The sequence below is a fragment of the Phlebotomus argentipes genome, unplaced genomic scaffold, assembly GCF_947086385.1.
Source record: "Phlebotomus argentipes unplaced genomic scaffold, Phlebotomus argentipes genome assembly contig_15, whole genome shotgun sequence".
Taxonomy (NCBI): domain Eukaryota; kingdom Metazoa; phylum Arthropoda; class Insecta; order Diptera; family Psychodidae; genus Phlebotomus; species Phlebotomus argentipes.
In genome coordinates, this window is record NW_026776181.1 from 14272695 (window position 1) to 14300465 (window position 27771).

At 44.2% G+C, this 27771-nt stretch overlaps 6 protein-coding genes across 6 annotated transcripts; 5 read left to right on the forward strand and 1 right to left on the reverse strand.

Annotated features, from left to right (window-relative positions):
- Positions 1-41: 41 nt before the first annotated feature.
- On the forward strand, positions 42-1358 carry LOC132262138 (clarin-3-like). Its single transcript, XM_059761286.1, has 4 exons — positions 42-304; positions 372-492; positions 554-875; positions 944-1358. Exons 1-4 carry the CDS (start codon positions 206-208, stop codon positions 1254-1256), a joined length of 855 nt encoding a protein of 284 aa, XP_059617269.1. The 5' UTR covers positions 42-205; the 3' UTR covers positions 1257-1358.
- A 130-nt stretch (positions 1359-1488) lies between these two features.
- LOC132263047 (serine/threonine-protein phosphatase PP2A 65 kDa regulatory subunit) lies at positions 1489-4934 on the forward strand. The gene is made up of 4 exons (XM_059762606.1): positions 1489-1813; positions 1980-2765; positions 2827-3724; positions 4286-4934. Exons 1-4 carry the CDS (start codon positions 1730-1732, stop codon positions 4288-4290), a joined length of 1773 nt encoding a protein of 590 aa, XP_059618589.1. The 5' UTR covers positions 1489-1729; the 3' UTR covers positions 4291-4934.
- A 223-nt stretch (positions 4935-5157) lies between these two features.
- On the forward strand, positions 5158-22425 carry LOC132262483 (uncharacterized). The gene is made up of 23 exons (XM_059761764.1): positions 5158-5509; positions 7198-7353; positions 8541-8701; positions 8767-9387; positions 9926-10016; positions 10097-10318; positions 10777-10891; positions 14366-14511; positions 14581-14696; positions 14768-14894; positions 15323-15584; positions 15781-15963; positions 16362-16486; positions 16859-17058; positions 17287-17359; positions 17422-17594; positions 17675-17798; positions 17980-18408; positions 18477-18584; positions 20140-20310; positions 20755-20995; positions 21055-21101; positions 21188-22425. The coding sequence occupies exons 1-23, from the start codon at positions 5464-5466 to the stop codon at positions 22309-22311; spliced, it is 5061 nt and encodes a 1686-aa protein (XP_059617747.1). The 5' UTR covers positions 5158-5463; the 3' UTR covers positions 22312-22425.
- On the forward strand, positions 17286-19005 carry LOC132263048 (phospholipase A1 member A-like). The gene is made up of 6 exons (XM_059762608.1): positions 17286-17359; positions 17422-17594; positions 17675-17798; positions 17980-18408; positions 18461-18653; positions 18718-19005. Exons 1-6 carry the CDS (start codon positions 17299-17301, stop codon positions 18836-18838), a joined length of 1101 nt encoding a protein of 366 aa, XP_059618591.1. The 5' UTR covers positions 17286-17298; the 3' UTR covers positions 18839-19005.
- A 64-nt stretch (positions 22426-22489) lies between the features above and the next one.
- Positions 22490-26030, forward strand: LOC132262484 (uncharacterized). Its single transcript, XM_059761765.1, has 7 exons — positions 22490-23126; positions 23189-23384; positions 23444-23880; positions 24154-24321; positions 24388-24612; positions 24993-25141; positions 25212-26030. Exons 1-7 carry the CDS (start codon positions 23078-23080, stop codon positions 26028-26030), a joined length of 2043 nt encoding a protein of 680 aa, XP_059617748.1. The 5' UTR covers positions 22490-23077.
- A 388-nt stretch (positions 26031-26418) lies between these two features.
- LOC132263049 (sorting nexin-21) lies at positions 26419-27757 on the reverse strand. Its single transcript, XM_059762609.1, has 3 exons — positions 27543-27757; positions 27336-27461; positions 26419-27260 (listed from the first exon to the last, which is right to left on the reverse strand). Coding segments are annotated over exons 1-3 (954 nt in total). The 5' UTR covers positions 27544-27757; the 3' UTR covers positions 26419-26433.
- Between the last annotated feature and the right edge of the window lie 14 nt (positions 27758-27771).

Consider the following 27771-nt stretch of genomic DNA (forward strand, 5'->3'; position numbering starts at 1 on the left):
ATAGTGGGTGATATAATGTTATCTAGGTCGTTGATTGGAAAGGTGAATTGTGATACCTTTCTTTCCTTCTTCAATAGTCATTCGGTGGCGATTGAAGTGTCTGGTTGTTGGTCCGAGTGAAGCGTTATGAGAGCGATAAGATTTTAAGTGTATTTAAAAAAATATTACCTTTTCTTGTCTGAAAGTGTCGGAAAAGTACCGAAAAATGGTCAGGAAAACTCACTGGTTATTCATATTTGCGACTTTTGTCATATCATGTGGATCTCTTATAATGTTAATCGTTTCAACCACAACAACTGAGTGGGTGAGTGCGTGCCTTTTGCGTTTTGGCTGCGAGCGGAACTGTTGAGATATGAGTTTTCTGTTTTTAGGTCATAGGCATAGCCAAAACTCCGGACGGAACAACAGCCACATTGAATGCTCACTATGGTCTCTTCGATGGTGCGCAGGATCTTCACGTTTTCGAAGTTACGTCGCATTACGACCTCCATAGTAAGATAAAAGCATAGTTCCGTGATGATTTATCAGCTCTTAAGTGAAAACTTGCTTTCAGTGACGTGCTCGTTTGAGAACAGCATTTGTGGTATGAGTTGTCAGAACACACCGGATGCGAGACAGAATGAAATCATCAGGATCATGCGAGGAGAACAACCATCAGAATGCCCATTTAGTTCGACAAGACAAAGTAGAAACGCCAAATTGGCGGAAATTGCAGACTCTTCACCACGAAACACTCCACCAAATGAGCAGTTTATCAGTGCTGCTCTTTGGCTGGCAACCGTGATTTGTCTGTGCCTAACGATCTTCTTCTCCTCCATGACCACTGTTCAGTCGCTCATCAATATCATTTCCAACCCCATTTGGTCGATTTTCAGGTAAAGCATTTCGATTGAGTGATTCATTTGCTGATTTATCTTATCACGCGCCAACATTTATCTTGCAGTGTCTATGGATTGTATATTTGGAATGGCTTGTCAATTGCCTTTTCGGCGATCACATTGATTCTGTGGGGGTCTCTCTTCGCCACCTCCATCAGATTCAATATCGCAGTCAGACACACTCTCGTCTCAGGCAGCACTCTTTCCTCCGACGGCCTGGCCTCGTTGGGCTTCTCATATTGGATACTTTTCGGTCCTATTGTTCTTCATGCCGCGAACATCGGCATTTTACTGTGGCGAAAGTGGCTCATTGAGAGGGAACCTCCACCAGTGGCCATCAATGTGGCCAAAAATGATTTTACCATTCTTCTCTACTAATTTTTAGTCTTTTCAGTGAAGGAAGAGTCATAAATCTGGACAAAAACATTTGTATAATTTGTATTAAAAAGGAACTGAAAATTTAGTTTTTATCATTATTTTCAAAGATCAATATAATTATGCAATTTAAAATTTAAACCCGCTAATTTCAGCCCGCATCATTTTATATTACGCCAATGTTGCTCATCAGAGGTCTCACGCGTCCACATCCGACAGCGCCACACTTTCATCTGTGGACAGAAGCGCAAACTCGTGCATATGTCAAAGCCGTCGAGTGTATTTTTCTGAAGCACGACAAAAAGTGAGATTCTCGGGGTGATTTTTCGCTGAAAAAAGTGACAATAGGCTGAAGTGGCATCTGAAAGCATTCCAAAAGCCATCAGTTGGATGTTCTTAGCGCACTAGCGTGAGGATTGAGTGACCATTTTGCCGATAAATCGCGTTAAAAGGCTTTTGAAGAAATCACTTCTGTAATGGCTGCCACTGACAAGGCATCGGACGACTCCCTCTATCCCATTGCCGTGTTGATCGACGAGCTCAAGAATGAGGACATTCAGGTGAGTTTGGCTCGCGTGCGAGGATGAGTGTCGCTCGTGCACGTGTCTCGCAGGTGCACGAGTGGCTGAGGATGCCGGGAGTGTGGAGGAGGCTGACCTTGGAGGCGCGAGGCGTCCGCCATTGGCACTGATTAATCTCCGGACCGTGTGTGATTCACTCTTGCAGCTCCGTCTCAACTCCATCAAGAAGCTATCGACCATTGCTCTGGCGCTGGGCGAGGAAAGGACGCGCACGGAGCTGATTCCCTTCCTCACAGAGACCATCTATGACGAGGATGAGGTGCTGCTGGCTCTGGCCGATCAATTGGGCCAGTTCACGAGTCTCGTGGGCGGACCCGACTATGCCATGTACCTTCTGCCGCCGCTCGAGTCCCTAGCCACCGTGGAGGAGACGGTGGTGCGCGACAAAGCCGTGGAATCGCTGAGGATTGTGGCTGCCCAGCACAGTGCAACTGATTTGGAGGCGAGTGTGGTGCCCACACTGCAGCGCCTCGTCACCGGCGACTGGTTCACCTCACGCACGTCCGCGTGTGGCCTTCTGTCCGTGTGCTATCCGCGTGTCTCGCAGCCAGTGAGGGCTGAGCTGCGTGCGAGTTTCCGGAAGCTCTGCCTGGACGAGACGCCGATGGTGAGACGCGCAGCTGCCAGCAAATTGGGTGAATTCGCGAAGGTGGTGGAACCCGAGTCCCTCAAGTCCGACATCATCCCCATGTTCGTGCATCTGGCGCAGGATGATCAGGACTCCGTGCGCTTGCTGTCCGTGGAGGCGTGCGTCAGCATCGCGCAGTTGCTGCAGCAGGACGAGCTTGAACACTTGGTGATGCCCACACTTCGCCAGTGCGCCGGGGATTCGTCCTGGCGCGTCCGCTACATGGTGGCTGATCACTTTACAGACATGCAAAACGCCCTCGGGCCGGAGATTACCAAAACTGACCTTGTGCCTGCTTTCCAGGTGAGTTTCCGCGCAATTTGCCGAGTGTGACAGATGTGATTGTGTTCTCTGTGCTTTGCAGTATCTCCTGAAGGACTCCGAGGCTGAAGTTCGCGCTGCAGCTGCCACGAAAGTCAAGGATTTCTGTGCAAATCTGGACAAGACCAATCGCGTGCAAATCATCATGACGTCAATTCTGCCGTATGTGAAGGAGCTGGTGTCGGATCCCAATCAGCACGTCAAGTCGGCCCTCGCCTCAGTGATAATGGGCCTGAGCCCAATTCTCGGCATGTCCAACACCGTGGAACACTTGCTGCCACTATTCCTTATCCAGCTGAAGGACGAGTGCCCCGAAGTGAGGCTGAACATCATCAGCAATCTGGACTGCGTGAACGACGTGATTGGCATTCAGCAGCTGTCGCAGTCGCTGCTGCCGGCCATCGTGGAGCTGGCGGAGGACACAAAGTGGCGTGTGCGACTGGCGATCATTGAGTACATGCCATTGCTGGCGGGGCAGCTGGGTCAGGAGTTCTTTGACCAGAAGCTGCGCGCACTGTGTATGGGATGGCTCAACGATCACGTGTACGCCATTCGCGAGGCGGCGGCGCAGAACATGAAGAAGCTGGTGGAGCAATTTGGAGCCGCCTGGGCGGAATCCGCCATCATACCCATGATTCTGGTGATGTCGCGCAACAAGAACTACTTGCACCGCATGACATGCCTCTTCTGCATCAATGTGCTGGCCGAGGTGTGCGGCACGGAGATCACCACGCGCGTTCTGCTGCCCACGGTTCTTGTGCTCGCCACGGATCTCGTGGCCAATGTGCGCTTCAATGTGGCGAAGACACTGCAGAAAATCTCACCATTCATCGATACCACGGCCATTGAGACCCAAGTGAAGCCTGTGCTGGACACCCTGAGTTCGGACAAGGATGTGGACGTCAAGTATTTTGCATCGGAAGCGATTGCGGGTATTGCAGGTGAGCAATTAGTGAATGCTTCGCGAAAATTCCTCTATATTCTCTTGCTTTGCCTCTATACTCTCTGCCAGAATATTATGATATTTGGGGGGATGAAATCAACACTGATGATATGCTCGAAAACCCTGAATCGCAGATCAATGAAGAGGAATTTGTGGAGGAATATCCTCCACCAACACCATTTTACTGAAAACGTTTATTGCTTGACGAGATTATTTTGGGTAAAAGTCTGTTTGTAGCGTCAATTTGTCAATGTTCACGTGGCTAATCAATTGAACGTCTATTATAGTTGAGGCGAAATTGAATTTTCCCACCCTCTCATGATATTTAATTCACAACACAGAAGTGCATTTTCTCTTTGCTTTTTTTGTGAATGTGTGGTTTTTCATTTTTCCACTTCACTTCTGAATTGAATTTATAAGGAAAGAATAGTTTCCCATTGCGCAATATTATGTGAGGAAGTGAAATTGCTGTCCGAACTGACAATCCGACTGAATTTTTTTTTTATATTCTTAAAGGCGTTTGCAATATTTCACACTAATTTATTCATTATTCTCCTAGGTTGAACAGTGGAGTACAATTAGGCAGAACAGAATCGCAACGGCGACTGCGAGAGAGAGAGAGAAGGAGAGAGAAAGCAGTGAAGGAAATTTTAAAATATTTTTACAATATCAACAAGAGTAAAATCATCAGGCGCACCCATTTTCAAGAGATCTCCAAATTATGAGATGATTTGGCTTCAAAGCAGTAGAAAAAGAAAAAAAACAACAAGGAGAAGAAATGAGATGGAATACTAGAACTATACTTATAATGACTAAAATAACGTTAATCGTAAATGAAAGAGAGTTTGTATCTTAATATTTACATTATGTATTTAGATTTAATAAATGAAATATTATAATGGAATAATTAAGGTATATCTTGTATGCAGATAAGGAAAAATCAGTGGAATTGCACGAGTGGAAGAAAATGACTTCTGGGAAATTGTGTATTTTCACTGATATTTGCTTTTTTTCTTAACATATTTAATTAATTATAGCACTGTAAGGTTATTCAGAGTAGATGTGTAAACAACCTCAATGTTGAGAGCAAAGAGAGAATTATTTCAAAAGTCTATCCCAAGATTCTTGTCTGTTGGGCTTTTCTATCTCTAAATTATATGAGGGAGAGAATCTGTATGGAAATAAAAAGGAAGAGTTTACCTGGAAAATGTTGGATTGTGTGCCATCGGGAGGAGGAGGATGAGGAGGAGGAAATGACGATGAGGAGGAGCTATTAGGGGGGTTTTCATGTTCAATTAGTCTTGGCGGCATGGAGAAAAATGCTGGAGCATTTTTTTTTCCTTTTGCAGCAATCACGAGGTGGGTTAATTGATTGTGAAATAATTAGATTGCAATGGCGAATCATGTCTCTCTCTTTTCTTTCTTTTCAGAAATCTCTGCCAAGAGGGGTGCCTTTCTCTCCCTCCCCGAAAAATGATAATTGAATCCTCTCAGTCAATTACAAACGAGTATGACAAGTTCCCGGCACTGAGGCGAGAGAGTTTGTGGGCTTAGGAGCGACGCAACACTGCCAATACTATCAGTTGCTTCGCCACTTCGGGCTACGATCAGCAGCGAGTGTATTTCTGTCTTGTTCTGTTCAACTGTTTGTCTTGCGATTTTGACAGTGTTGCGACTCAGTGTGCGTTCCGCGATTCGTGAAATTGACAGCAAAAACAGAGAGGAAGGAGAGTCACGATGAAAAAGCTGCTTCTGCTATTGGGAATCGTGGCCCTAATCGTGGGTGAGTTGTGTCTCAATCACCTTCAATTTCCACGAATTGCACAGGCGAAGCCTTGAAGTGCACTCAAGGGAGTCCGAATCAAAAAGTGCATTTAGCCATTATATGATTTCACCTAATTGGATTTAAGTGATCCATGGCAGGCAAATAAATATAAAAAGACCCCGAGATAAGCAGCGCCAAATCATTTTAGAGTTATTGTGTTTGAATTCTGACGAGAGAGAATGAATCTCAGATTTTTCTCTGTTCTTCCCTGTAAGATACAATTCGGCATTTTTCCATCCACATTAGCCTACATGTTGTTGTTGAGTGTATCAATTTTTGCCAGATGATCCGCACGGCTAGAGCACAGATTAACTGTTTTAGCGGCAGAGAAAAAGAGGTTCAAAGTTCTCTCCTGATCCCCGATAACACACTGTTTCGTGTATGGATGTGAATTGTTCTCCTCTTCGCACACTGCCACACTTTGTGGAGGGGGATCGTTCTGAAGAGAGGGGGTCTTAATTAAATTCTCACCTGCCTTCGCGTGTGCTGTACGCATGTTAAGAGCATCACAGCTATTGCAATTGTCTCAGCGTGAGATGAGAGACAGTGTTACCCGGAGGAATATCAAAAATCGGCCTCTCTGTGACTCAACTGTGCTGAATTCCATCCCCTTCGCGCGCGAATTGCATTGGAAAAGTCACCCTCCCGCGCTTTCTTTTTTCCTCAATTCACATTGGGTGTCCTCCCGAATGGCGCGCGTTGACCCAAAAGGTGGGGTGTGAGCCAAGAAGAAGTATGTTGGAGAAGAACTTGTTCGATACCGTGGCAATTCTATTAATACTGCCGCGCCTCCCGCTCTCGAACGGCGCTTGTGGAGCGAAAATTACACAATTCACCGATATATAAATTGAAGTGGCTCAATATCGCTCGCGTTAGTCTGTTTGGACTTTTTACATCGTCGTCACATATCAGTCGTTTGATAGCTCGCGAAGTTTCTTCTGGCAAGGGTTTTATTCAGTCGCGTGACTCAGTGAATGGACATAATTTGTCTCAACGCGGGCCGATGAGCGGGCGCAAAAGAGTGACCAAAAACAATCTGAGAACGCTAAGAGTGGGACTTAGTGGCGTGGTGGAGGTGCTAAGACACTCTCGACGCGGCATTCTGCCTTCAGCGGTCTTAGTGTTGTGCTACTAGTGGGCAAAGTAAGACGTCTGACGCACAAACAACTAGCCAGACCACGTCACTGCTGTTTATCGAGATAATAGGCGCACTCGAGAGAGAAAAAACAATCCTGTGATAGTTGCATCAGATTAGAAAAACAAAGTGCTGTTTGACGGTCACCGCGTTGTTAAGATACGACTTGCAGAGAAAGAACCCTGAGAGTAAAAGACGCAAACGGAGGGATTAATTTGTGCATGACTTGCAAGAATGCAAACGTATTAGAACGAGATTTCTTGCTATAAAGAAATATTTTGAACAAATAAAAAATCAGTTAGAAGTTTGGCTGACGGAAAGAAATCATGAAGAAAGTGAAGAACACGTCAAGTAAGAGTGCTTTGGCAATTATGTACTCTAAATTGCGCCAATTGGGTCAATTAATTGATGGTTGATTGAGTGCAGAGTTACATCACTTAACACATGATTTACAATATAATTTCACTAACTCGCCGCTTTTTCTTTGCCTTCGTGTGTCTCTCTTTTCAAGGGCTCTGGCTGGGACTGAGGTCGAGCAGTGCCAAGCTCGAGTCGACGAGAATGTTCTTCTTCTATGGACCAACATTTGCTGACCACAAAGTTTATGAGCTCAATGACACGGCGTCTGTGCTTAAGCATCCCAGCTTCGACACAAATCGGCCGACAGGTGAGAGTGAAGGGACTTCTTGTCCGAAAACACCTTTCCTTTTCCGCGGATCTTGCAAGATTTCACGAAATTCTGTTATTCAATGCAACTGATTGTCGACAATGTGAAATATTCCTTTCCCTCTCTTTTTTATTTTCTCTTTCCGAGAGCTTCTTACTCAGCGAACACATGGCTTTGAATGCTAAACAATTTTACGAATATTCAATTCGCAATATTTGACTCGTCTTTCTCATGCTAATTCTACAAAGTGTAATTCTCCTTCCGTCTAACGCAATGTGGCCATCAGCATTTTATCTATGAGTATCATTGTAAGTCTTCAGGCAGAGACGAGAAGTCCACAGCAATTGAGCAATTAATCAGCCCACGCATTTACAAATGTGTGAATTCAGGGCGCGATTCTAGATTGGAAATTTTTGCCTTTATATAAAATCTTGCAAAATTTCACATGCAATTCTGCCCCAATACATCGCATTGAGAATTTTCAACTTTCCCATTGCGCCAATTGGCAAGAAAGGCCACAAATGGGGGGTGAGGGAAAATTGTAATGTTTACAAACATTAGCCAGATATTGGCCAGATAAGGTGCATTTTATGTGAAAGAGGCGTCTGCTTTATGTTCAGGAGACACGATCTGAACTGATGATTGTGTTTACGTAAAATCTAAAGAATGTATTGTTTTTAATGTTAACGATTTTTCCATCACATGCCACTGAATTATTTCTACCTTCTCGCCTGCACGTGAGTTCTGAATGCGCGCGGAAAGTGAGTGAGAGAATTATCAGAATGTTCAAAAATTTCCTTGGTGGCAATGAAAAGTGTTCAGTTCAATTAGAGTCAGCAATTATGATTAAGCTTTTGATTAGAAATAATAGTAATAATAATAAGTCACTTAGGGAAATCAATTGATAACAATAAAGCCTCCGCTTTCAGGCGATAAAACGAGTTTGATAGACAGACAGTAAAATCAATAACATACATTTTCGGATTTTTCATTATTGATATCAGTGATTATATTCAAAACTCTTCCGTTCTCCGTTTTCAACCATTTTCCACTATGTTACGTGTTATCTGTGAATTTCCCACGGCGTCACATATCAATAAGCTTAATAGCGTAATCGCCACGCGACCACGCTGAAATATGATGACTAAGCGCTATGTTAATTTCTATCCATGCTTCTCATATTGCAGTTCTGTATTTACACGGGTATTTGGAGTCCATGGAAGTGGAGAGTATCCAGGTGATCGCGGATGCTTATCTGGCGCGCGGTGATCACAATACTCTGATCCTGGATTGGGCGGAGTTGGCCGATGGAAACTATCTCATTGACGCATTTCCCAATCTTAAACCGGTAAGCTGCTGAGATTTGGGATCACATGGCGAGGCCTAATCCGCGGATTTGCTTGATCATTTCAGCTGGCGAGCGCCCTTGCCGGGCATATCTTGAAGATGGCCATGGACGGAATGCGACTGGACAAATTCCACGTGGTGGGTCACTCCATGGGGGGCCAACTGGCCGGCTACATCGGCCGTGAGGTGATCAAGCAGTCGGAGAAGGGGGCGAAGCTGAAGCGGATAACCGCCCTGGATCCCGCCTTTCCCGGCTTCTACTTCCCACTCAAGTTCACGGGGGCGCTCAACAGCAAGGACGCCGACTTGGTGGATGTGATTCACACAGATGCGTGGCTGTATGGCGCTCCCTTCGCCACGGGACACGTGGACTTCTGGCCGAACAGGGGAAAGACCCTGCAGCCGGGCTGCCCGAAGCGCAACTACAAGATGCTCACGGACAATGACCTCTGCAGCCACCGGAGATCCTGGCGGTTTTGGGCAGAGAGCGTGACGGAGAAGAACAGACCGAGCTTTCATGCGGTGAAGTGTGCCTCGTGGGACAAGTTTAAGGCTGGAGATTGCGACAAGAGCGAGCCGGCGGTCTACATGGGCATCGATTGTCCTGCAGGGATCTCAGGGAATTACTACCTGCAGACGAACGGGGAGCCGCCATACTCAAAGGGATCCGCAGGAGCCTCCTATGCCGCCTGACGAGGGCGCGCCTCTGTTGCCTCGCCAGTGACCAAATAAGCGCTTTTCGATGTACCCTTTTAAATTTTAGCAGTGATTGTTTAATGTAAATTTTTTACGTGATAGAGTTAAACGTTGAATAAAGAGTGTCTTATTGTAACGGAGCGAATGGGTTTGATTGCGACTTTATACGAGTTGCTCGTCTTATTTAGCCTACCTTCGAGCGCTTTCGAGGAATTCACTAATCTTGGCTTTTAAATCTTTATTCTCGTGTGAATCACATAAACTGACGATTATTATATTTAGTAATTCGCTCTTGCAATTTCGAAAACGCTTTCTAAACCTTATCACATGAATCATTACTCTTAATTTCTGCATTGCCAAGTGTATTTACAATTAGTCTGCGTCGAGAATGATTAGCGGTCGTGATGTTGCGTGGCACTTAGAAGGAGGAAGTCAAAGAAGAAGACGCGAAAAACATCCGAGAGTTTCCAATGGTGGTGAAAACTTGTCGCAATGTCGGCTACTGCGAGCTCATTCTTCTCTCTTTCAGATCGCACTATCAAATGGCTCTCTGGGTCTCAGTGCAGCATCCACACACACGCTGCGCAAGAGAAGTGGACTTTTCCAGTCACGAGATTCAGGTGAGTGCCGAGAAAACGTGGAACTGGCGAAGAATGTCTAAAATGTTGTTTGTTTCAATTGCCGTTTGCACTCTCGGCAGAGCCCGTGGCAGAAAATGAGGAGGGAGAAGGAGTGTGGATCCACATGGAGCGTCATCGCCCCCAACTTTCCACCAGAAGAGGCTTTTCTCGCGTGCTCCACATGCCCGCGAGACTCTTCGTGCCCACACTTGGCGTCATTCTAACTGCGATCGTGGTGAAAAGTGGTTGTGGCTCTCCTGCAACTTCAGCTCACTCTGCTCTCACACTCTGGCCAGTGCGCAGTGCTTTTCCGGGCCAAGCAATTCCTGTTGACTTTCACCTACCCTGAGACATGGATTACCGTGGAATGCAGTGATCTTGACTTTGACCCGTGAAGATGATGCTTGAGATACAAAAGGAGTTCAGTGGTTGATCAGTGCTTTAAAGGAAGTCTGGGGACAATTATGGCCAGATCATCAAGGAAGAAATCATGATTAAGAAATTGTGAAGATCTCCGAGCCATAAGGAACTCTTCTTCTTCAGCAATCGCTCCTGAACTTTCCCTATTAATTACGCTTTTATATCCGCATAGAAACATAAGGATTTTATCGTGGTGTGAAAAGATGCCAGAATCTCTCGCGAAATTCAGTACAATTGTGATCTTTCTAGGTTTAATACATGGTGCGTGTGCCACTTGTGTGTGTGTGTGAAAAGTGTGTGTCCTGATGAGGATCTCTAATGCCTTTTCCCTCCTTTGTAGTTTCACATGGGATCTTCACAAACACAGCCGTCTTCGACTTGAATCCCTTCAAGTGCATCCTGAGCAGAACAAATGTTTGTCCTCACGAGGAAATTGATTTCTTTATGTTCACCAAGTGAGTGAAAATCGATTGAATTGTTCAATTTCTTTTCCAAGTGCACTTTATTTTCCAACTTGAGTGATTTCATGCGTTAAAAGAAGATCACATTCAAACATTTTTCTTTATCTCGCGCACAACATTGCTGATGAATTAAAGATTTTTGCACTCATATAAATTTACTTATATGATGAGTCGAGTGCCGCCAATATCTGCAGATAACTACAATGATCGTGGTCTTGAATCTCCATTTGAATATCTTATTTGGGAAATTGAGGCGAAGCATTGCGATTTCTAAATGCTAGCGCCAAAACAGGCAGAAATGTCTATGCCTAAGCGAACTCTATCAGCTGAATTCCAGCAGAATTCAGCAGTTAAATTGTTACTAACTGATTGTGCGCTTTGGGCGAAATATAAACAGCTTAAACACAACTTTTTAATTGTTATCACAGGCAATTCTTTAACGAGTTTCTCTTCAGGCGCTCGCGATTCTATGAACAGAACTGTGGCCAAATTTCTAGTTGCAATGCCACTAATCTACATGTGGCGAAGATCACACTCTTAATCTATCAGAAGTGGGCCACATACTGTCCCAGGCTCATTTATTTTTTATATTTCATAACGCGACGTTAGATTTTCGAGTCAGTGTTACAGAATTAATACATTCAGAATGAGAAGAGAATTCGCATTTACCGTATTCGGCAGCCAAATTGAGTTGCTCACAGATTTACTGTCGTGTGAAATGCTCTTTTGAAAAGTCTGGAGTGTGTAATGATTAAAATTGGATTAGAAAGAGAACACTAACGTGCAATGATGATTTTTCACACTCTGACTGTCACTCGTCTTCCCAAATTTATGTTTTCTCTATAAATCATTCATGATTTTTCACACATGCTGCATAGAATATATACGGGTGTTGAGCAAGAAAGCAAAGGTAATTGGAGGAAATTTTGCCATTTTCTTTCCCTTCAACATCCAACTTAATATCGCACTCAATTACTTTATTGCGAGAGAGCGCAAAAAAAAGCGCTATCTTGATCACTTCTGAGACCTTCTTTCACTTCATTTCTTTCTGATTCAGATTTGATGGGACTCTCTTTCCGCGGGGAGAGTCATTATTGTTGTCTCGTGTATCTTATAAAAAATTTATTTCTTTCCAATCCGCACCCATTCAGTGACACTCCTGAGCCTTTTGCTCTCTCTCCCATGATTAACACGTCGAGAGGCTCTAATGAGAAATTCGGAACTTGTGGCGATGGTTATAACATTAGAAAAAATGAAAGTGTTATTTTAATTAATTTCTCGCCATTTAACATTGCTCACATGAATGCATTTGAGGCTGATAAAGAATTTACGGATGAAATGCAAGAGAAAGAGAGAGAGAGAGATTCAATCGTTGGATTTAAGCTCGATTGATCGATTAGAAAAGGCCACACGTTTGGCGATTGACGCGCGTCTGTCTCCAGTCTGTGACACTTTAATATCTTTTGGGCACGATCTTACAAATTCTACCGCTGTGATGATCACCTTTCGGACAGGCTACTTAACTGGTTAAATTTGCTCCAAATACTCTTTAGAATGAGTCCACCAACTTTTACCACGAGTGATAATCGTAATGAATTCGGGTTTGTATTTTTGCATTTACAACCTTCTTTCCTGAAGACGTTTTTATAGCCACTGATATCATTGGTTTTGACCTTCTCTCAAGACATTTATTGATATCATTAAGTGTGGTTGCACATGACATAACTTTTTTCATCCGCAGTGTTTATTTTCAAGTGTAAATTCAACCGGTATCCGCTGAATATTTATGACGCCTCACACTTTCCCGCTGCATAAAGACAGTCACATGTAACCCAGAGAGACGTGATAATGGCAATTGTGCATGGAAAATTGCACTATTCATGCTCCACAAGAGTTCAATGAATCCAAAAACGATCCTCTTCGTGCTGTGGCCAAATCAATGAAACATTGTTGAAAATGCAAATAGTCAATTTCCCAAATGAAAATGAAATTGCGCGATAAGACCAATTAGTTGCAAAGTCGCCCAACTTTCCGATGAGGAAATCGCAATCAATTCATCATGTCCATTCACAATTTACTTCTTTCATTTCTCGTATCTTCAGGCCAAAAAAATGATCAAACAAAGTGTTTTGTCACTGCTGTTTTATTGAGAGAGTAAACATAAAATTATGCATAAATTATATGGTGATATCTGTGGAGACAGTGAGAAATTTTTGCCTATCTTCCTCCCTTTCGTCTCAATCTCTTTGCGTCTCTAGGAAAGCGACTCACGTAAAAATGTATATCGTTTAATTAGTGACTCTTTTTTTTCTTCACCAACATTACTCGATGAAGAAAACAACAAACACAAAAAGTCTTGAAAAACTTTTCTATTTCTTTCTTTTTATGCTCTCTATCAGGAAACACTTTCGAAAAGGCATTTTATGTGTACGCATAAAAATTTCGCAGATTTTCCACACTTTTTGAGTATAAATGCCACAACCGAGAAACGTCCATCAAAAGGGAACTGTCCTGGACAGAGATTTTTGCATCTGTGAAGTTAGACAATGAATATAAACCATTGTTGTGTTTATTTCAAACGATTTTTCTATCCGCATAATATTTTTTCACACTATGCATCATCCACAGTTCAGAAATTGTACTCAAATGAGTGCAAAAGAGCTCAAAATTGTCTTTGTCGATGTGCTTTCCATTCAATCCTCTTCACTTTCATTGCATTGAGTAGATAGGTAAGTTTAATATGATTTTAGGGCCAGGCTGCAATGTGATTTTATTTTCTCAATGTACGCGAGACTTGATTGACTGGTGCAAAAACCTTATTACACCCGTTTTGCTATCTATAATTATCCTAATGGGTTGCTCGTCATAATTGCACATACGATAATAATAAATGCGCACAGATGAATGAAAGTGAAAAGAGCTCTGCTAAAGGAAAACACTGTCTCGAGTCTCTGAACAGTTGTGTCTCAGTCGCATTCTCTGTGCATTCATTTAGTGTGGGATTTTTCCCAATATCTCACACAATTCCTTCTCCCTTTCTCAACTCTTGTGGTTTACTCTTAATCACCTCTCGGATAATGCCTAATCTCACCTTCTCCATCGCATCACACTTCTCTAATTGTAACATTTTGACAATGAACTTGATTCGATTGACTGATTACATGATAGTCATTTATGAAGGTAATTGTCTACTCCACCTCACACAACTAATCATATATGTACGTTCGAAATGCTCCAGAAAAAGACTCAAAATTCACCGCTGGGTAAAGACAACACTCTTTATTTCTTGACACTGACATGGAGTGCAAACTTATCACTGATAGCTTTGTTGTTGTGAAGTAAATATAGAGAGAAGAAAAACTATGTGAGATATTTACACATGGAAGAGTGAACATTTTCCCTCGTGCACGCAACACTCAATTTCCTTCCTTCATTGCCATAATCATTCTTCTCTGCTCGCCTCTGCAGTGCAGTCCGGCGTGGTAGGCCGATCGATGTTCGATACCCCAAGACGATCGCCCAGGCGGGCTTCCAGGCCAAGCACGAATCCGTAATCATTATACATGGCTTTAATGGCACGCAAAATAGCAAGCACATCATGTACCTCAAAGACGGTGAGTCCCGGACTTGGAAGATCTCACAAGATCACTGTGTTATCGAGACTCTTTTCGGTTCTTTTGCAGCATATCTCTCGCGGAAGTTCAACGTGATCACTGTGGATTGGTTCAGACTGACGCAGTATCCGTGCTATGTGACTGCCTTGACAAATACGCGAGTCGTCGCTCAGTGCACAGCTCAGGTGAGAGTCGATTTGCGACCATTCCACATTGGCTAAACGGCCGATCATCTTACAATCTTCTCACACGCCAGGTCTATGCTTTTCTGACCCATTTGGGAGCCAGTCGGCATCGCATAACGTGCGTGGGTCACTCACTCGGTGCTCACATTTGCGGCATGATGGGCAATCATCTGACATCGCGACAATACAAAATAATCGGTGAGTTGCTCTTCCTTCCGCACTCTTATCTCATTATACTTTGCCATTTTTGCCATCTTCCTCGCTGGACGAGAAGAGACTATAAATAAATCCACAAGACGGGCTGCAAAATTGCAATTAAACGCTCCACATGGTTGGCAATTTGATGGTCTTGATGTCATGCATAAACGAGCACTTGAAAGCACATCAACACACATTAGATTTTCCCCCTCGATCACGGAACTCTCCTTCTTCATTTCCCTTGAACATGATCCACACAAACACCATTTGTGAGCTCCCCTCCGGGCCAACAGCAGCCGAGAAAAAAACGCCATTGCACGTTGCGAGAGAAAGAAATTTCTAACGCGGAAAGTGCGAGCAATTGCTCTGAGCGATTAATTTTGATTTAATTCTTTTTCTTTTTCCGTATCACTCTTTTGGGTGACAAGGCTTGGATCCAGCGCGGCCACTGGTGGAGACTCACGCCGACAACACGTTTCGCTTGACACGCGACGATGCCAAAGTCGTCCAAGTGATCCACACAAATGCTGGAAAACTTGGGCAGCTTTCCTCCTCGGGTACAGTAGATTTCTGCGTCAACGGTGGACGACAGCAACCATACTGCAAAGGGCATCCGATTCGTGAGTGTCACAAATTAAATTACATTGCCATCAATCCACCATTGATTTGGGCTTTGCCGTCAGGGGGAAAGTAAGAGGCTTACATATCAATATTATTGGGTGAAAAGGCATAGAATTGAAATGAACAGCCAATTGAGAGAAACTAACTGGCCTCTCATGGGAAACGATCGAGTGAAAGCTCAGTTCTTTATCTGGTGGCGATATAATTTTTGGCTGAAGTGCCGCCACTCAGGTGACTGTTGATTTGCAGGAAGATCGCGGTGCAGTCACTTCTTGTCGGTGTGCTACTTGGCCAACATTCTCTTCCACCACAAGAAAGTCATTGGAGTTCCTTGTCCGCACGGGTGTGTCTACGTGAAGAGGAATCGTCTTCCGATCTACACCAAGAACATCTTCAACATCCGCAACTTGGTCCGGTACATGCAGATCGGACAAGACACACCAGATCAGTGAGTATTTCTAGCACATTTTTGTAGAATCACAATTCAACAGCCAATGTCTTCCTCTCTTTATTCCCTCCAGTGTAACCGGCACATATTGTGTCCAAGTCGATTATGCCAAACATTGTCCATTCAATGATAGACAATAAGTTTAGGAATTGAAGGTAAGACAAATGGTAGCTCACGTAGACCAGCTGTACAGTGTGTGTTTTGCTATTAAGGCTCCTCTGGCTTAAGTGTTTGGAATAAAGTGTATCTCAATTTACAGAAGTTATTCTCGCGTGGACGAGTTTCACCCTAACGGGTGTCATTCTGTACATAGCAATTTATCCAATTTATCCATGGCAAGATGAAAGGAAAATCGTGCAGCACCTGAGAAAACTTTCCTCTTCGATGCACCTTCCCAGATCAAATGCACATTGCCGTATCATTACAATTAAGTCTCTCTACCATTTGCCATTTGCTCCCCATTGTGCTCTCTTTCTGCCCATTTTCACAACATTGGCTCTCATGAGCATTTTCCATCATGATGGCATTTTTTCACCAACGTAGCACTTTTCCTTTTCACTCTTTAGGGAATCACTCACACTGTGTTCCCACAATTTTCTTTTATTATAAAGAGACAGTGAAATAATTAGACAGAATCATGAATCATGATTTATGATCTCCACTGAATGCCAATTCACAAGATTTAATAAGAAAAACCCATAGCCATTATCCTTCTCCGCCATAGCAAGATCAACTCTCAAGTCAATAAGGCAATTTTCACATTATCTCACACGCCATTTTCTCGGTCTTCGCGCGGTCGTAATCTCGACCCATCTACGTGATCCTCGCGAGATCACTGTGAAAGAGGGATTATGCAAATTTACGCTGCAATTGTGATGATCCTAACGGAATGCAGCGCGATTCCACGTGCTCTGTGTACAAATGTGGCGATGTGATATGAATGAGGAATTGCGCTATGGAGAGTCAGGTGTGTCTGGGGAGGAAGTGACTCACGGTGCTCCTCACTCGATCTCCAGCCGTTGCGGTGAGCGCACAGATTGGCAGTGCTTCGGAATCATCGATTTGTGGGCAACTGGTGATGCAACGTGTGCCTGTGTACTGAAGAAGTTGAAGTAAAGTAGACCAACGGGTGAAATCATATTAATCAGAGAGACGGTTTGAAAGTCGCAAAATCGCGAGTTAGAGGTACAATTTCAACACTGGTGCATAGTCGCATTAAGCAGCTTTTGAAGGTCTCCCGGTGGAAATTGACCACTTCCCAAGCTCCGAACAGTGTCTTGCTGAGGAAGCCCGCAAGCCGCCAGTATGTTGTCGTTCCTGCAGAGACGAAGACGAATGGATATCCTCCTCAAGCTCTACTTCTGCACTACGCTGCTACAATGCGAGTTCCTCCAGGGTGAGTCCTGTGCATCCTTTTCTAAAAGTGATTTAACACACGTCATCCCTGCTCTCACACAGACACCAGTGCCCAGGGAATCATCGCCCAGGCGCTCTACCTCGGCGATCCCAACATGTACAACAACACAATGGACAGCTGCATCTGGAAGCGCGGGAACGACAGGGATCAGTGCCCAGATCCTGACATCAACATGATACTCTACACAGGTGGTTTGGTCAGGAGAAAGACACTGGTGAGCTATTCCACTCTTGCATAAGATTCACAGTCAAGAGCAACTCGTGGTTGATACCTCACTTTTCGCACTAATTGCAGCTAGACATGGACCAGGCGGACTGGTTGCGCAACAGTGGCTTCAATCCCAACTACGAGAGCATTATACTCATTCACGGGTACGCAGGGGGAGACGACACGCTGCCCATGGTGGTTCTCAGGGATGGTGAGACCATTAAAAAAATTTCTAATATATACCGGGAATCGTGTGGCGAAAAATGCCAATTATGATCTAGAAATTTACCCTTGACGTCTCACGGCGCGCGCAATTTCCAATTACCCAATGGACCGGCATGCGAACTTGAGAAGTCAAGGGAAAGTACGCACTGCACTTCCCTCTTTTCCAGCCTACATCCGCCACGGCAACTACAATGTCTTCGTGGCTGACTGGGGCCCACTGGCGCAGCCGCCCTGCTACGTGGCCGCCGTGCACAATCTCCGGCCCGTGGCCAGGTGCTTCGCCAAGCTCTTCACCTTCCTCAGGGATTCGGGGCTGCGAGTGGAGAAGACGACGTGCGTGGGACACTCTCTGGGCGCGCACGTGTGTGGCCTCATGGCAAACTACCTGACCTTTAGGCTGGAGAAGATTATTGGGCTTGATCCAGCGAGACCGCTGGTGAAGTTGGGAAATGCCTTCCGTCTCGACAGTGGGGACGCAAAGGCTGTCCAGGTGCTACACACCAATGCTGGACACTATGGAGAGAGTGGGCGCATTGGACACGTGGATTTCTGCATCAACAACGGCAAGAGACAGCCCTTCTGCTCCACAACTACCAGTTGAGTGGAAGCACAGCTGGGATTTGAAGAGGAACTAATTCTTCTGTCCAGACATTCATCTTTGCAGCCACATTTGGTCCATCTGCTACTTGGGCGCCACAATATTCGCCGATGTCCACGGCGAGCCGTGCTCAAGACGCTGCGGCGGACCAGTCGGAGGACTCGGAGTGTGGAGGCAAACGCGCAACAACTATCGACAACTCATAACCAACTCAATACCAATGGGACACAAAACCCCAAACAAGTTACATCTTTCCTAGTGCACTTCCCCACCACAAGCATCACTGATCTCACGATTTTCTTTCCAGTGCTTATGGTACTTTCTGCCTGCGCGATGAAAACCCACCGTTTTGCCCGCGCTTCGACGGCGACGTCGGCGATAGTCGGTGCTGTGTCGACCCAGAGGCCAAGAATCGCAAGACACAGTGACGAAAATCACTTTTGTGAAGTATCTCGGAAAATACTTCTAGTATTACTGGAAAATGCGCCTGCAGCCATGTGGACTTTTCACTCTTGTTTTTTGTAGCACTCGTGAAAATGCAAGGAAGTGAACAAGTGGTTAATAGCATCAATAAGTGGTTTCTTCGAACTCTCCAACGCGTTAAGATTCTTTGAATTGTTTTGACTTTTCCTTTCAACATGAAATAAAAGGAGTTTTTTATTTTGATAAAATTGCTGTTGACATTAAATGCCATTGAATGTATTGAAACACCCTTTGCTGAGTTCAAAGAAGGTGTACTGAACGTTTTATTATTGCATGTTCTCCTAATATCGGCGGAAAGAACTCACAATTTGCATAAAATGCACTGCTTTTTATATAAAGTCTTGAATGAGAATCCATATATAGCGACACCCACATGATCAATAGTCATTTTATTTACTTGTCGTGAAGTATTTCTTCTTGTGCTCTCTTTCGCTGCATTTCTTCAAAAATTGCCCATGAATTGAGTGCTTGATAAGAGATCAAACATTTTGTATCAGCGAATGAGGAAATTATCAAACGCTGAATGATAAGAAGAGTCAGATAGGGAAGTTACAAAGCTTCTCCGCAATAGCCCTGCTCTCCCCTCAGAAGATAGTTTGTTCTTGATTGCCCCAATACTATAATCAGCCCGTGTTCGGCCCGATCCGGCGACAGGCAGCGAGAACAGTCGTCCAAGTGACTCTCATATGGGCAGAAGCATTTCAATCACTACAAAGTGTCTTCCAGCCAACAACCGCAGTGGTAATCAATAAATTTGTCCGACAACCACACAGCGTCAATATAGTGTAATTGTGCCAATTGTGCTGGACACACATCGAGAAATAGATTGGAGGAAAATTGGTCAAATGTACGGTATTGCTTTGAACTCATTTCGCGGGACATTACGCGAGTGGAATACTAAGAGACGCAAGACCAGGGTCTCTCCTCTGGACTCCTGCCAGTGAATTGGAAACCACAGAACAGAACTACCGTGTTACAGTATCTTTTTTTTTTATTAATGCTGTAGTTGCCGCGTGAAAATTATTTGTGCAGACAACCTACGCACTCCAGGAAAAAAACACACACCGCCAAGAGTATATATTGTTCTTTCTGATTATAAGCACCATCGCCAACACCGAGGTTTGTGACCCTTCCTCTGGCCTGCTCTCTGGCAGTGTCGCTCAGCTGGGCTAGCAGAAGAACATCTTCCGCAGACTGATTTGTGCCATTGTGACAATGTGTGAACATTCGGCATGATAAGGCTGAGAGAGAGTGGAGGAGTTTTTGCAGAGTAAACTTCCGCTTTTCATTAGTATTACATGCGATTTTGCAGGCAATAGCGAAATTATTGTTTCAGTGTCTATGACAGTGTCAAGAACGGAAGTGATAATGTTGGCGCATGTGTTCAAAAGATGGATTCAAATTGCTCTATTTTTATGTAAGTCCACACAACTCTTTCTTCAATGGCTATTTAAATAAACACACCATTTGCATGCGAATTGTGTGGATTAATATTAACCACAACTGATTAGAAGTCTGCTAAGCAGTTCGAGAAGAAATAATATATTTTTTTGTTTGTAATAAATACAGTTAGGAAAAAATTCAATAACTCCACTCAGTAGTAAGTAGAATTCTATACCAAATTATACATTCCTTCGTCGAAAGAGGCGAGAGAACCATGGAGAAGAGCCTCATTAGGAACTGCACAGTGGAATGTTGCCCAATAGGCGACAAGATAATAACATCTTTCCATAAGTTTCCCAATCTAATGCACCCAAGAGGTGTTATCGGAGAATTGATGAATAGATCATCGGGTTCTTCATGGCGATGAACTTTCGAGTGGGAAAGTTATACAGTGAGGCTCAAAATGTTCTCTCATCAGTTCTAGCTGTGATCGTGTCGTCCATTCCAATCGCCGTGGAGCAGAGAAGCACTCTAAGGTGGGGCCCGTGCATCTGGGTGGTGGACAGAAAATGCCCTGACAGTGATATTAAGATCTTCCTGTTCACCTCGAGGAATCCTAGCGAGCGGCAATTCATTTACGTAGACTCAACGTGGGAGAAATCAAATATTTCCACGTCTTTCTTCAATCCTCTGCATCCAACTAAAATCATCATTCATGGGTTTGTTGGCAGTGTTCTGCAGAAAGAGAAGATTCCTAATCGAAATCTCTGCTTTTTAGATACAACTCGGATATGTACTTAAATAGCCTCATCGAAATGCGAGATGGTTAGTGTAAATTTGTTATTTTAGCTATTTTACAGAGTATCTGAAAATCTCCCAATACTTTATAATTATACAATAATTTATTCTAGAGTATCTTCAGAGAGGCGACTTTAATCTCTTCTTCATCGACTGGAGCATTCTGGGACAGAGTCCTTGCTACCTCATGGCCGTTCACAATGCTGATCACGTTGGAAAATGCATCGCTCAGCTCATCCATAGAATACTAGAAACTGAAACCACAGACATTCATCTTATTGGATTCTCTCTCGGTGGCCAAGTGACTAATTTCGTAGCCAAGCATGCAAAACCCTTCCAAATACCAAGGATCACTGGACTAGATCCCGCCTTGCCGCTCTACATTGGCGTGAGCAATGACGAGAAGCTGGATCCTTCAGATGCTCTCTTCGTTGACGTGCTGCACACGAATGCTCTGGTTCAGGGGAAAATTGAGAGAAGCGGCCACGCGGATTTCTACTTCAATGGGGGAATCCTTCAGCCAGGATGCTGGTCAAATGGACAGAATCCTATTGTGTGCAGTCACCACAGAGCTCCTGACTACTACATGGAGAGCATCAGGAGCTTTCGTGGCTTCTGGGGATGGCAGTGCGACAGCTACATCAACTACCTCTTGGGTTTCTGCAAACCCACGGACGTTCTCCGCGAGGCTGGAGAGAATTGCAAGAATACGACAAGAGGACTGTTTCTGGTCAATACAAATCCCAGTTCTCCCTTCGCAATGGGCAAGTGGACGGATGTCCTGAAGAATAGTGGCCTGAAATCAAGTCTCCTGGATGAATATCTGGCACCGATTAAGAGGAAGAATCCTCTTCAGGAAGAACTCAATCAGTGGGGAAAATTGGATGGAAATTTCAATAATATCATGAACTTCCCAACACCTTTGCCTCAAGATCCTCTCAACGATGACTGGGTCTACTTCAGTCATCACGGAACCAAACATATCACAGAGCACTTGTTCGGAAATCTGCTGGCAGAATCTCTAAAAGGGGTGAATGGAGAAGACATCGTGGATAATGGACTTGAGCTGGAGAACTTCATGAATGGACAGAAACTCCAGGCAACGACAGAGAGTGCAAAAAATGCTAATAATCATGACCATATCACCGATCCAATTGTCTACAGAGACAAAGTCATCAAGGAGTATGTGAGGAACGTCACAGGATATGATGAGAATTTCCCATTGCCACTGTACTGAAGTGAAAATACACAGAAAAATGGCTTAATCTTAAAACAAAAAATCCGTTTCAGCCAATTACAGGCCAGTTGATTTTTAATCAACACTTTGAGTGTTAATAAAGCAATAAAAGTATTCTCATGCGCTTTGCACAATGAATTATGCGAATAATGAAGATATACGATATTTATTTACAAATTAAATGCGATACATTTTGATTGAGACAAATTGCGAACAACAGCACTTTGCAGGGCTGCGCAATTACTTTTATCAAACTTCCATACGTTCTACCTTCGACGAAAAGCAAGAAAATATTAGTGAAATTAGAAAAAGCATTGCGAAAAGTGTTCAAAAATGCAATAATTCCATTTCAATTGACAATCCTGCACTTACTGATAAATTCTTTTCAATTCCATTCAACCAGTGATCAGCCTCTATAGTTGAAGACCACATTTAGACATACCTGTGAAAAATATTTTCTTGTTTTTCCTTTACTCACCCGATAAGAGCAAGTGAGTGTGGGGGTTCTACTCGCTATGGTGGGAGGGAGACAAAAAAAAGAACTTTATAGAAGTGCCTCAATTCAGTATGGAAAAATTTCTCTGAAGGAGAACTAGAATTTTCCCCATTTCCACTCTTGTGCCGGTGTTGGCGCTATGCATAGGCATTTTTTGTCCTGCACTCGCTATCAATCGTGGTGCAGCTTTTAAAAAGGCCCTCGTCCAGGCCGTGCAACAGTCACTTAGTGCCATTGAGTGTGGATTTATGCACTTTTGCAGTGCGGAAAATGTGGCAAATTGTGCTGCCTCTAATTCTGCTGTGTTCCTTCTGTAAAGGTGAGTGAATGCAGAAAAGGATAAACTATTTACTGTGGATAATATTGAGAGTGATTTCGCAGGAGAGCCTGATAACAGCACTCTAACTGACTTGGAGTACATTAAGCTGATTGATCCCAGTTATGGTGTAACGTGGATGTTCTTACCGGATGGCAATGACACCATGCAGATAGCTTACCTCAGTGAGGAGCCACGCAATGCATCGAGAGCGAACTACTTTGACGTGAAGGACAAAATATCCTTTCAACTCTACAACAGGTAAGGATGAAGTGAACAGAAATTCTGAGACTAAGCGCAATTTTCCACCCAACCCAAAGGAAATACCAGAAGGATGGCGTGAGAATTCGCATGACCAGGAGTCTGAGAAGTGCCAGGAAGCGTGAAACGAGGTCGAATGTGTTTGATCCTCAACTTGAGACGAAATTCCTTATTCATGGGTGGCAATCTAGCAAACACACTGACACAATTCAGTCCATCAAAGACAATTACCTGAAGGTCGACGATATGAACGTTATCGCGGTGGACTGGAGTGAATTGGCCGCGAATATTTTCTACTTCACGCCCGTCGTCCAGACGCGCGAGGTGGGCGAGACTATTGCCGAAATGATCAACCACTTGGTCGAGACGAGAAACGCCAGCTTGTCGCGCGTACACATCGTTGGACACAGCTTAGGAGCGCACTGTGCCGGATTCGCGGGCAGAAAGCTGGGCGGACGAGTGGGAAGGATATCAGGACTCGATCCTGCCAATCCAGGTAACTTCCTCGCCAACATTTCACACTTATCATGATGATAAACATGAAAACAGACAGGAAGTTCTCATCACAGACGCTCAAGGTGGTAATAATGTGATAAGAATTGTATTCTTTTTTGTAAAACAATAAGTTAATTATGTAAATCATAGCACGAGGAAAGACATATCACTGGGACAGTTATTAAAAAGCAATTAGCAATTATATTATTGCAGCGCGAAGCATCAAGTTCAGGGAAATTGCGCACCTACCTCACTCAAGTCATCTTCATTGTAGGCTTCGAAGGAACGCCGCCCAGCGAGCGACTCGATCCCACTGATGCTCAGTTCGTGGACGTGATCCACACTTCAGCCGGAACGGCGGGAATCTCCATGAGATGCGGTCACATTGATTTCTACCCAAACGGAGGAGCTCGACAGCCAAATTGCAACTTATTCCCAATAGGTTGTGCTCAGCTTTTGCATTAGGATTTTGGGGACAATCATTGAAATATTCTCTACTGCTCTTCAGATCTCCTTGAGGCCTGCAGTCATGGGCGATCTCATCAGTACTTTGCCGAGTCGATCTTCTCAGATCAATTCATAAGTTATCCATGCCGATCGTGGGCCGGCTACAAAGCCAATCGCTGTGGCAAGAAACTAGAATCCATGGGAGAGCCTCTGTCGAGGAAAGCCCGAGGAGTCTACTACCTGGAGACAAACGGATCGAAGCCCTATGCCAAAGGAAAGACACGATGAAAGAGTTGTGTTGGAGTGTCATGAATTTTTAATAAATTTGCTGGAAAAAGACCATAAAAACACGAGCAATAAATGTAATTGGGTCCGAATGATATTTAATGGCGCTGTGATACTCGCGAATGATTTATGAGGAAGTCGCACAGCGGAAAATTGTTGAGATTTTTACCAGTTCACCTGTGGAATCCAGTGAGTAGAGAGAGAGAGAGTGTGGAAAGTTTCCAGATATGTTTGGAAAAATCATTCTAGTGTTTATATCAATAGCCTTAAGTTGCAGGATTCTCGGTGAGATCTTCAGGATTAAGTAATTAAATTGCGTATTTTCAATAAACCATGCAAAATTGAATTTCCCAGCTTTGGAATATGATGAAAATTCGACAGATCGAAACAATCTCGCTCCTGCTGAAGAAACTGACGATGTTATCCACATAAATAAGGTGGTAAAGCTCTTCTTCTATCGGAAGAATCACGTAAAGACCAACAATACGGCATCTTTTGTGCCAAATGGAATAGCAATGGTTCAGATGAGAGTTACAGATTACTTTGATAAAAATCTCAACACAAAATTTATTATTCACGGTTGGCTGAACAATAAAAACTCACTCCAGTTCCAGCAATTCAAGGAAGCTTTTCTCGCCACAGCCGATGAGAATATATTCAGTGAGAAAGTTATCGTTAAATCCAGACGCTGTCTCAATTCTCCATTTCTTTGCAGTCGTCGACTGGTCGCTGATCTCTGAGGACATCAACTACATGCGAGTGGCGAATCTCACGAATTCCGTGGGAATGTACGTGGCGGAAAAGATAAAGGAACTTGTGCGGGAAGCCGATGCCAATGTCTCTCGATTTCATATTATTGGACATAGTTTGGGAGCTCACATTGCTGGATTTGCTGGAGCACAAATTAAATCCCCTCAAGTGAGTAGAATCACTGGCTTAGATCCAGCTCTGCCCAACTTCCAGCGCTTCCGCGATCCAGATCTCCGCCTGGATGCGTCAGATGCGGCTTTTGTGGACATTATTCACACCTCCGGAGGAACTCTGCGGAGTTACGCTCCCATTGGCATGGCAGACTTCTACGTGAACGGAGGAACTCCTCCTCAACCAGGTTGCGGCGGAATTTCAGAGTTGGCAACAATTTGCAGCCATGGCAGAGCAGTTGAGTATTTCCTAGAGTCAATAGATTCTCACCACGGGTTCTGGGGAATGGAGTGTGAGTCTTGGTCATCCTACAAGAGTGGCGATTGCAGAGGTACTTTTGCGAAGATGGGAGCATCAATAGATCCCACCACGAGGGGCATCTTCTATCTGGGCACGAACTACAAAAGCCCCTTTGCGATGGGCAGGAAAATCTTCTTTGAAAATGAACCTTTCTGGCGTTCAACGCTCAACACAATCATTCATCAAACGTCATCTTAAGAGTGCTAAAGTGTGATTACTTCTTTGCGTAATACTTTTATTCTTCTTTTTTTCTTTTTTAAATAATATTAAAAGTACTGTGATGGTCAAAAAGTGTGTATATAAAAATATGTCAATTTAACCAATAAAATTATGCGTTTCTACGACGCTCAATTGACGCACCAATTCCTTCACGCTAAACACCTCGCTTATACATCAACTGTCCGTGAGTCAACCCCACGCGAAATGCTTGGGAGAATTAAATTGTTGTACACTGAGAACAACTAGTCATGAGTAAAATAAGGAAAAACCATCGTCATAAACTTTCGGACAACCGTTTAGAATTACAATATCCAAAATATCCAATTCCATTTGTGGTGTGAGGCAGACAAAATGGGGCGAAAGAAGTGGGGTGGACTTACATTTACGTCGTCTCTGCTCGTGGATCAAGGGTGTGAATGGCTTGCGTGAGTGTGGGCGTCCCAGTCACCTTGATACCCTTCTTCTGGATATCCTTGAGGCGGTCCTCCAGCGGCTTGTTGTCCCTGCCGCGCTGCCACCAGAGATGAGTGCACGTCTGCAGCAGAGGCACGTACAGACTCAGGAGATCCGTGTCGCAGACGCTCTCGTACCGCCTGAGCGCCACTTCGGCCCACTGCTCTGCCATTGGATGCGGCAGCGGAGACGTCGTGCAGGCAGCCACCAGGCGACAGAGGAGCAGCAGAACGGGCTTCGAGTGGTCCAAGTAGATTTTGTTCAGCAACCTGAAGCTGTTCTGCAGAATGGGAACAGCCTGCTCATTGCGACGCTCATCCAGCAGACGACAAGCCCTCTCCAGCTCAATGCCCTGCAGGAAATTGAGAAAGTGCGGAGACTCCTTTAACTCCCACGACGATACAATGTGATCTAGGAACACCTCAAAGGCCGCTCCGCGCTCCGCAATGAGATCCGGTGAGAAATTCCCCATGATGGCCTTCTTGGGGAAGAAGACGTTCTGCAGTAAATTCGGATGATCCTTCCGGAGTCCGTTGTAGAGCATCAAGAAGTTCGTGTAGCGCCTCTCGATAGTGGCCGGATGAGGATCTGGGGTTGCAGAACTGATTTGGGTCACGCATAGCTCGTAATTGACGTACTTCTTCGAGTTACTGTTATCCTTCTCGGTCGGGAGGATTTTGGCCGATGGGATCTCGAAGTGCAGCACCATATTTCCCTCGCTTGGCACCTTCCGACTTGGTCGTCTCCAAATGCTCACTACCAATGCAGACAATTATGATTCATCAACTTCTAAATAATTAGTGCGAAGAAAAAAGCTTTGTTTGTGCTCACCTTTTTCAGAATCATCTGACTGGTTCTCATTTATAATGAGACTTCCCTGCTCAAAGCTGTCCGGACTGTCCGTGTCATCGATGCCCTCGGTGGAATTGGATGATCTTCTTACCACGGCGGGACGCACTGAGGGCAGACGAAATTAGTGTAAAATGCTTGAATAATTGAGGAAAATCTCGAAAAGAAATGGAGCGGAAATATACTCACTATTGACATTGAAAATTTAACTTCCTAAATATATACTAAATGCCTGTCCCTGCAATGATTCCTTTCTTCCAGGCTTCTCAGTACACTTTAACGGGGGTGAGTTCACTGATTCCCAACAAAGAACATCTATTATTCAACGCAAATATGTACAAAATAGCGGACAAATAAATACACAATACTACACGATAATGCAACTTTTGACGTTCCTCAAATTTCCCACCAGAGAGCG

Excerpts from the sequence above, each read along its gene's own strand:
- LOC132262138 (XM_059761286.1), top strand. The coding sequence starts at position 206 with ATGGTCAGGAAAACTCACTGGTTATTCATATTTGCGACTTTTGTCATA. Across the intron at positions 305-371 it reads CAACCACAACAACTGAGTGG|GTCATAGGCATAGCCAAAAC; the intron begins GTGAGTGCGTGC and ends TTCTGTTTTTAG. Across the intron at positions 876-943 it reads CCCATTTGGTCGATTTTCAG|TGTCTATGGATTGTATATTT; the intron begins GTAAAGCATTTC and ends TTTATCTTGCAG.
- LOC132263047 (XM_059762606.1), top strand. The coding sequence starts at position 1,730 with ATGGCTGCCACTGACAAGGCATCGGACGACTCCCTCTATCCCATTGCC. Across the intron at positions 1,814-1,979 it reads TCAAGAATGAGGACATTCAG|CTCCGTCTCAACTCCATCAA; the intron begins GTGAGTTTGGCT and ends TCACTCTTGCAG. Across the intron at positions 2,766-2,826 it reads ACCTTGTGCCTGCTTTCCAG|TATCTCCTGAAGGACTCCGA; the intron begins GTGAGTTTCCGC and ends TGTGCTTTGCAG.
- LOC132262483 (XM_059761764.1), top strand. The coding sequence starts at position 5,464 with ATGAAAAAGCTGCTTCTGCTATTGGGAATCGTGGCCCTAATCGTGG. Across the intron at positions 7,354-8,540 it reads CGACACAAATCGGCCGACAG|TTCTGTATTTACACGGGTAT; the intron begins GTGAGAGTGAAG and ends CTCATATTGCAG. Across the intron at positions 21,102-21,187 it reads CCTCATCGAAATGCGAGATG|AGTATCTTCAGAGAGGCGAC; the intron begins GTTAGTGTAAAT and ends AATTTATTCTAG.
- LOC132263048 (XM_059762608.1), top strand. The coding sequence starts at position 17,299 with ATGGATATCCTCCTCAAGCTCTACTTCTGCACTACGCTGCTACAATGC. Across the intron at positions 17,360-17,421 it reads ACAATGCGAGTTCCTCCAGG|ACACCAGTGCCCAGGGAATC; the intron begins GTGAGTCCTGTG and ends GCTCTCACACAG. Across the intron at positions 18,409-18,460 it reads CTTCTGCTCCACAACTACCA|ACATTCATCTTTGCAGCCAC; the intron begins GTTGAGTGGAAG and ends TCTTCTGTCCAG.
- LOC132262484 (XM_059761765.1), top strand. The coding sequence starts at position 23,078 with ATGTGGCAAATTGTGCTGCCTCTAATTCTGCTGTGTTCCTTCTGTAAA. Across the intron at positions 23,127-23,188 it reads GCTGTGTTCCTTCTGTAAAG|GAGAGCCTGATAACAGCACT; the intron begins GTGAGTGAATGC and ends GTGATTTCGCAG. Across the intron at positions 23,385-23,443 it reads TCCTTTCAACTCTACAACAG|GAAATACCAGAAGGATGGCG; the intron begins GTAAGGATGAAG and ends CCCAACCCAAAG.
- LOC132263049 (XM_059762609.1), bottom strand. Across the intron at positions 27,261-27,335 it reads GTCAGATGATTCTGAAAAAG|TGAGCATTTGGAGACGACCA; the intron begins GTGAGCACAAAC and ends CTGCATTGGTAG.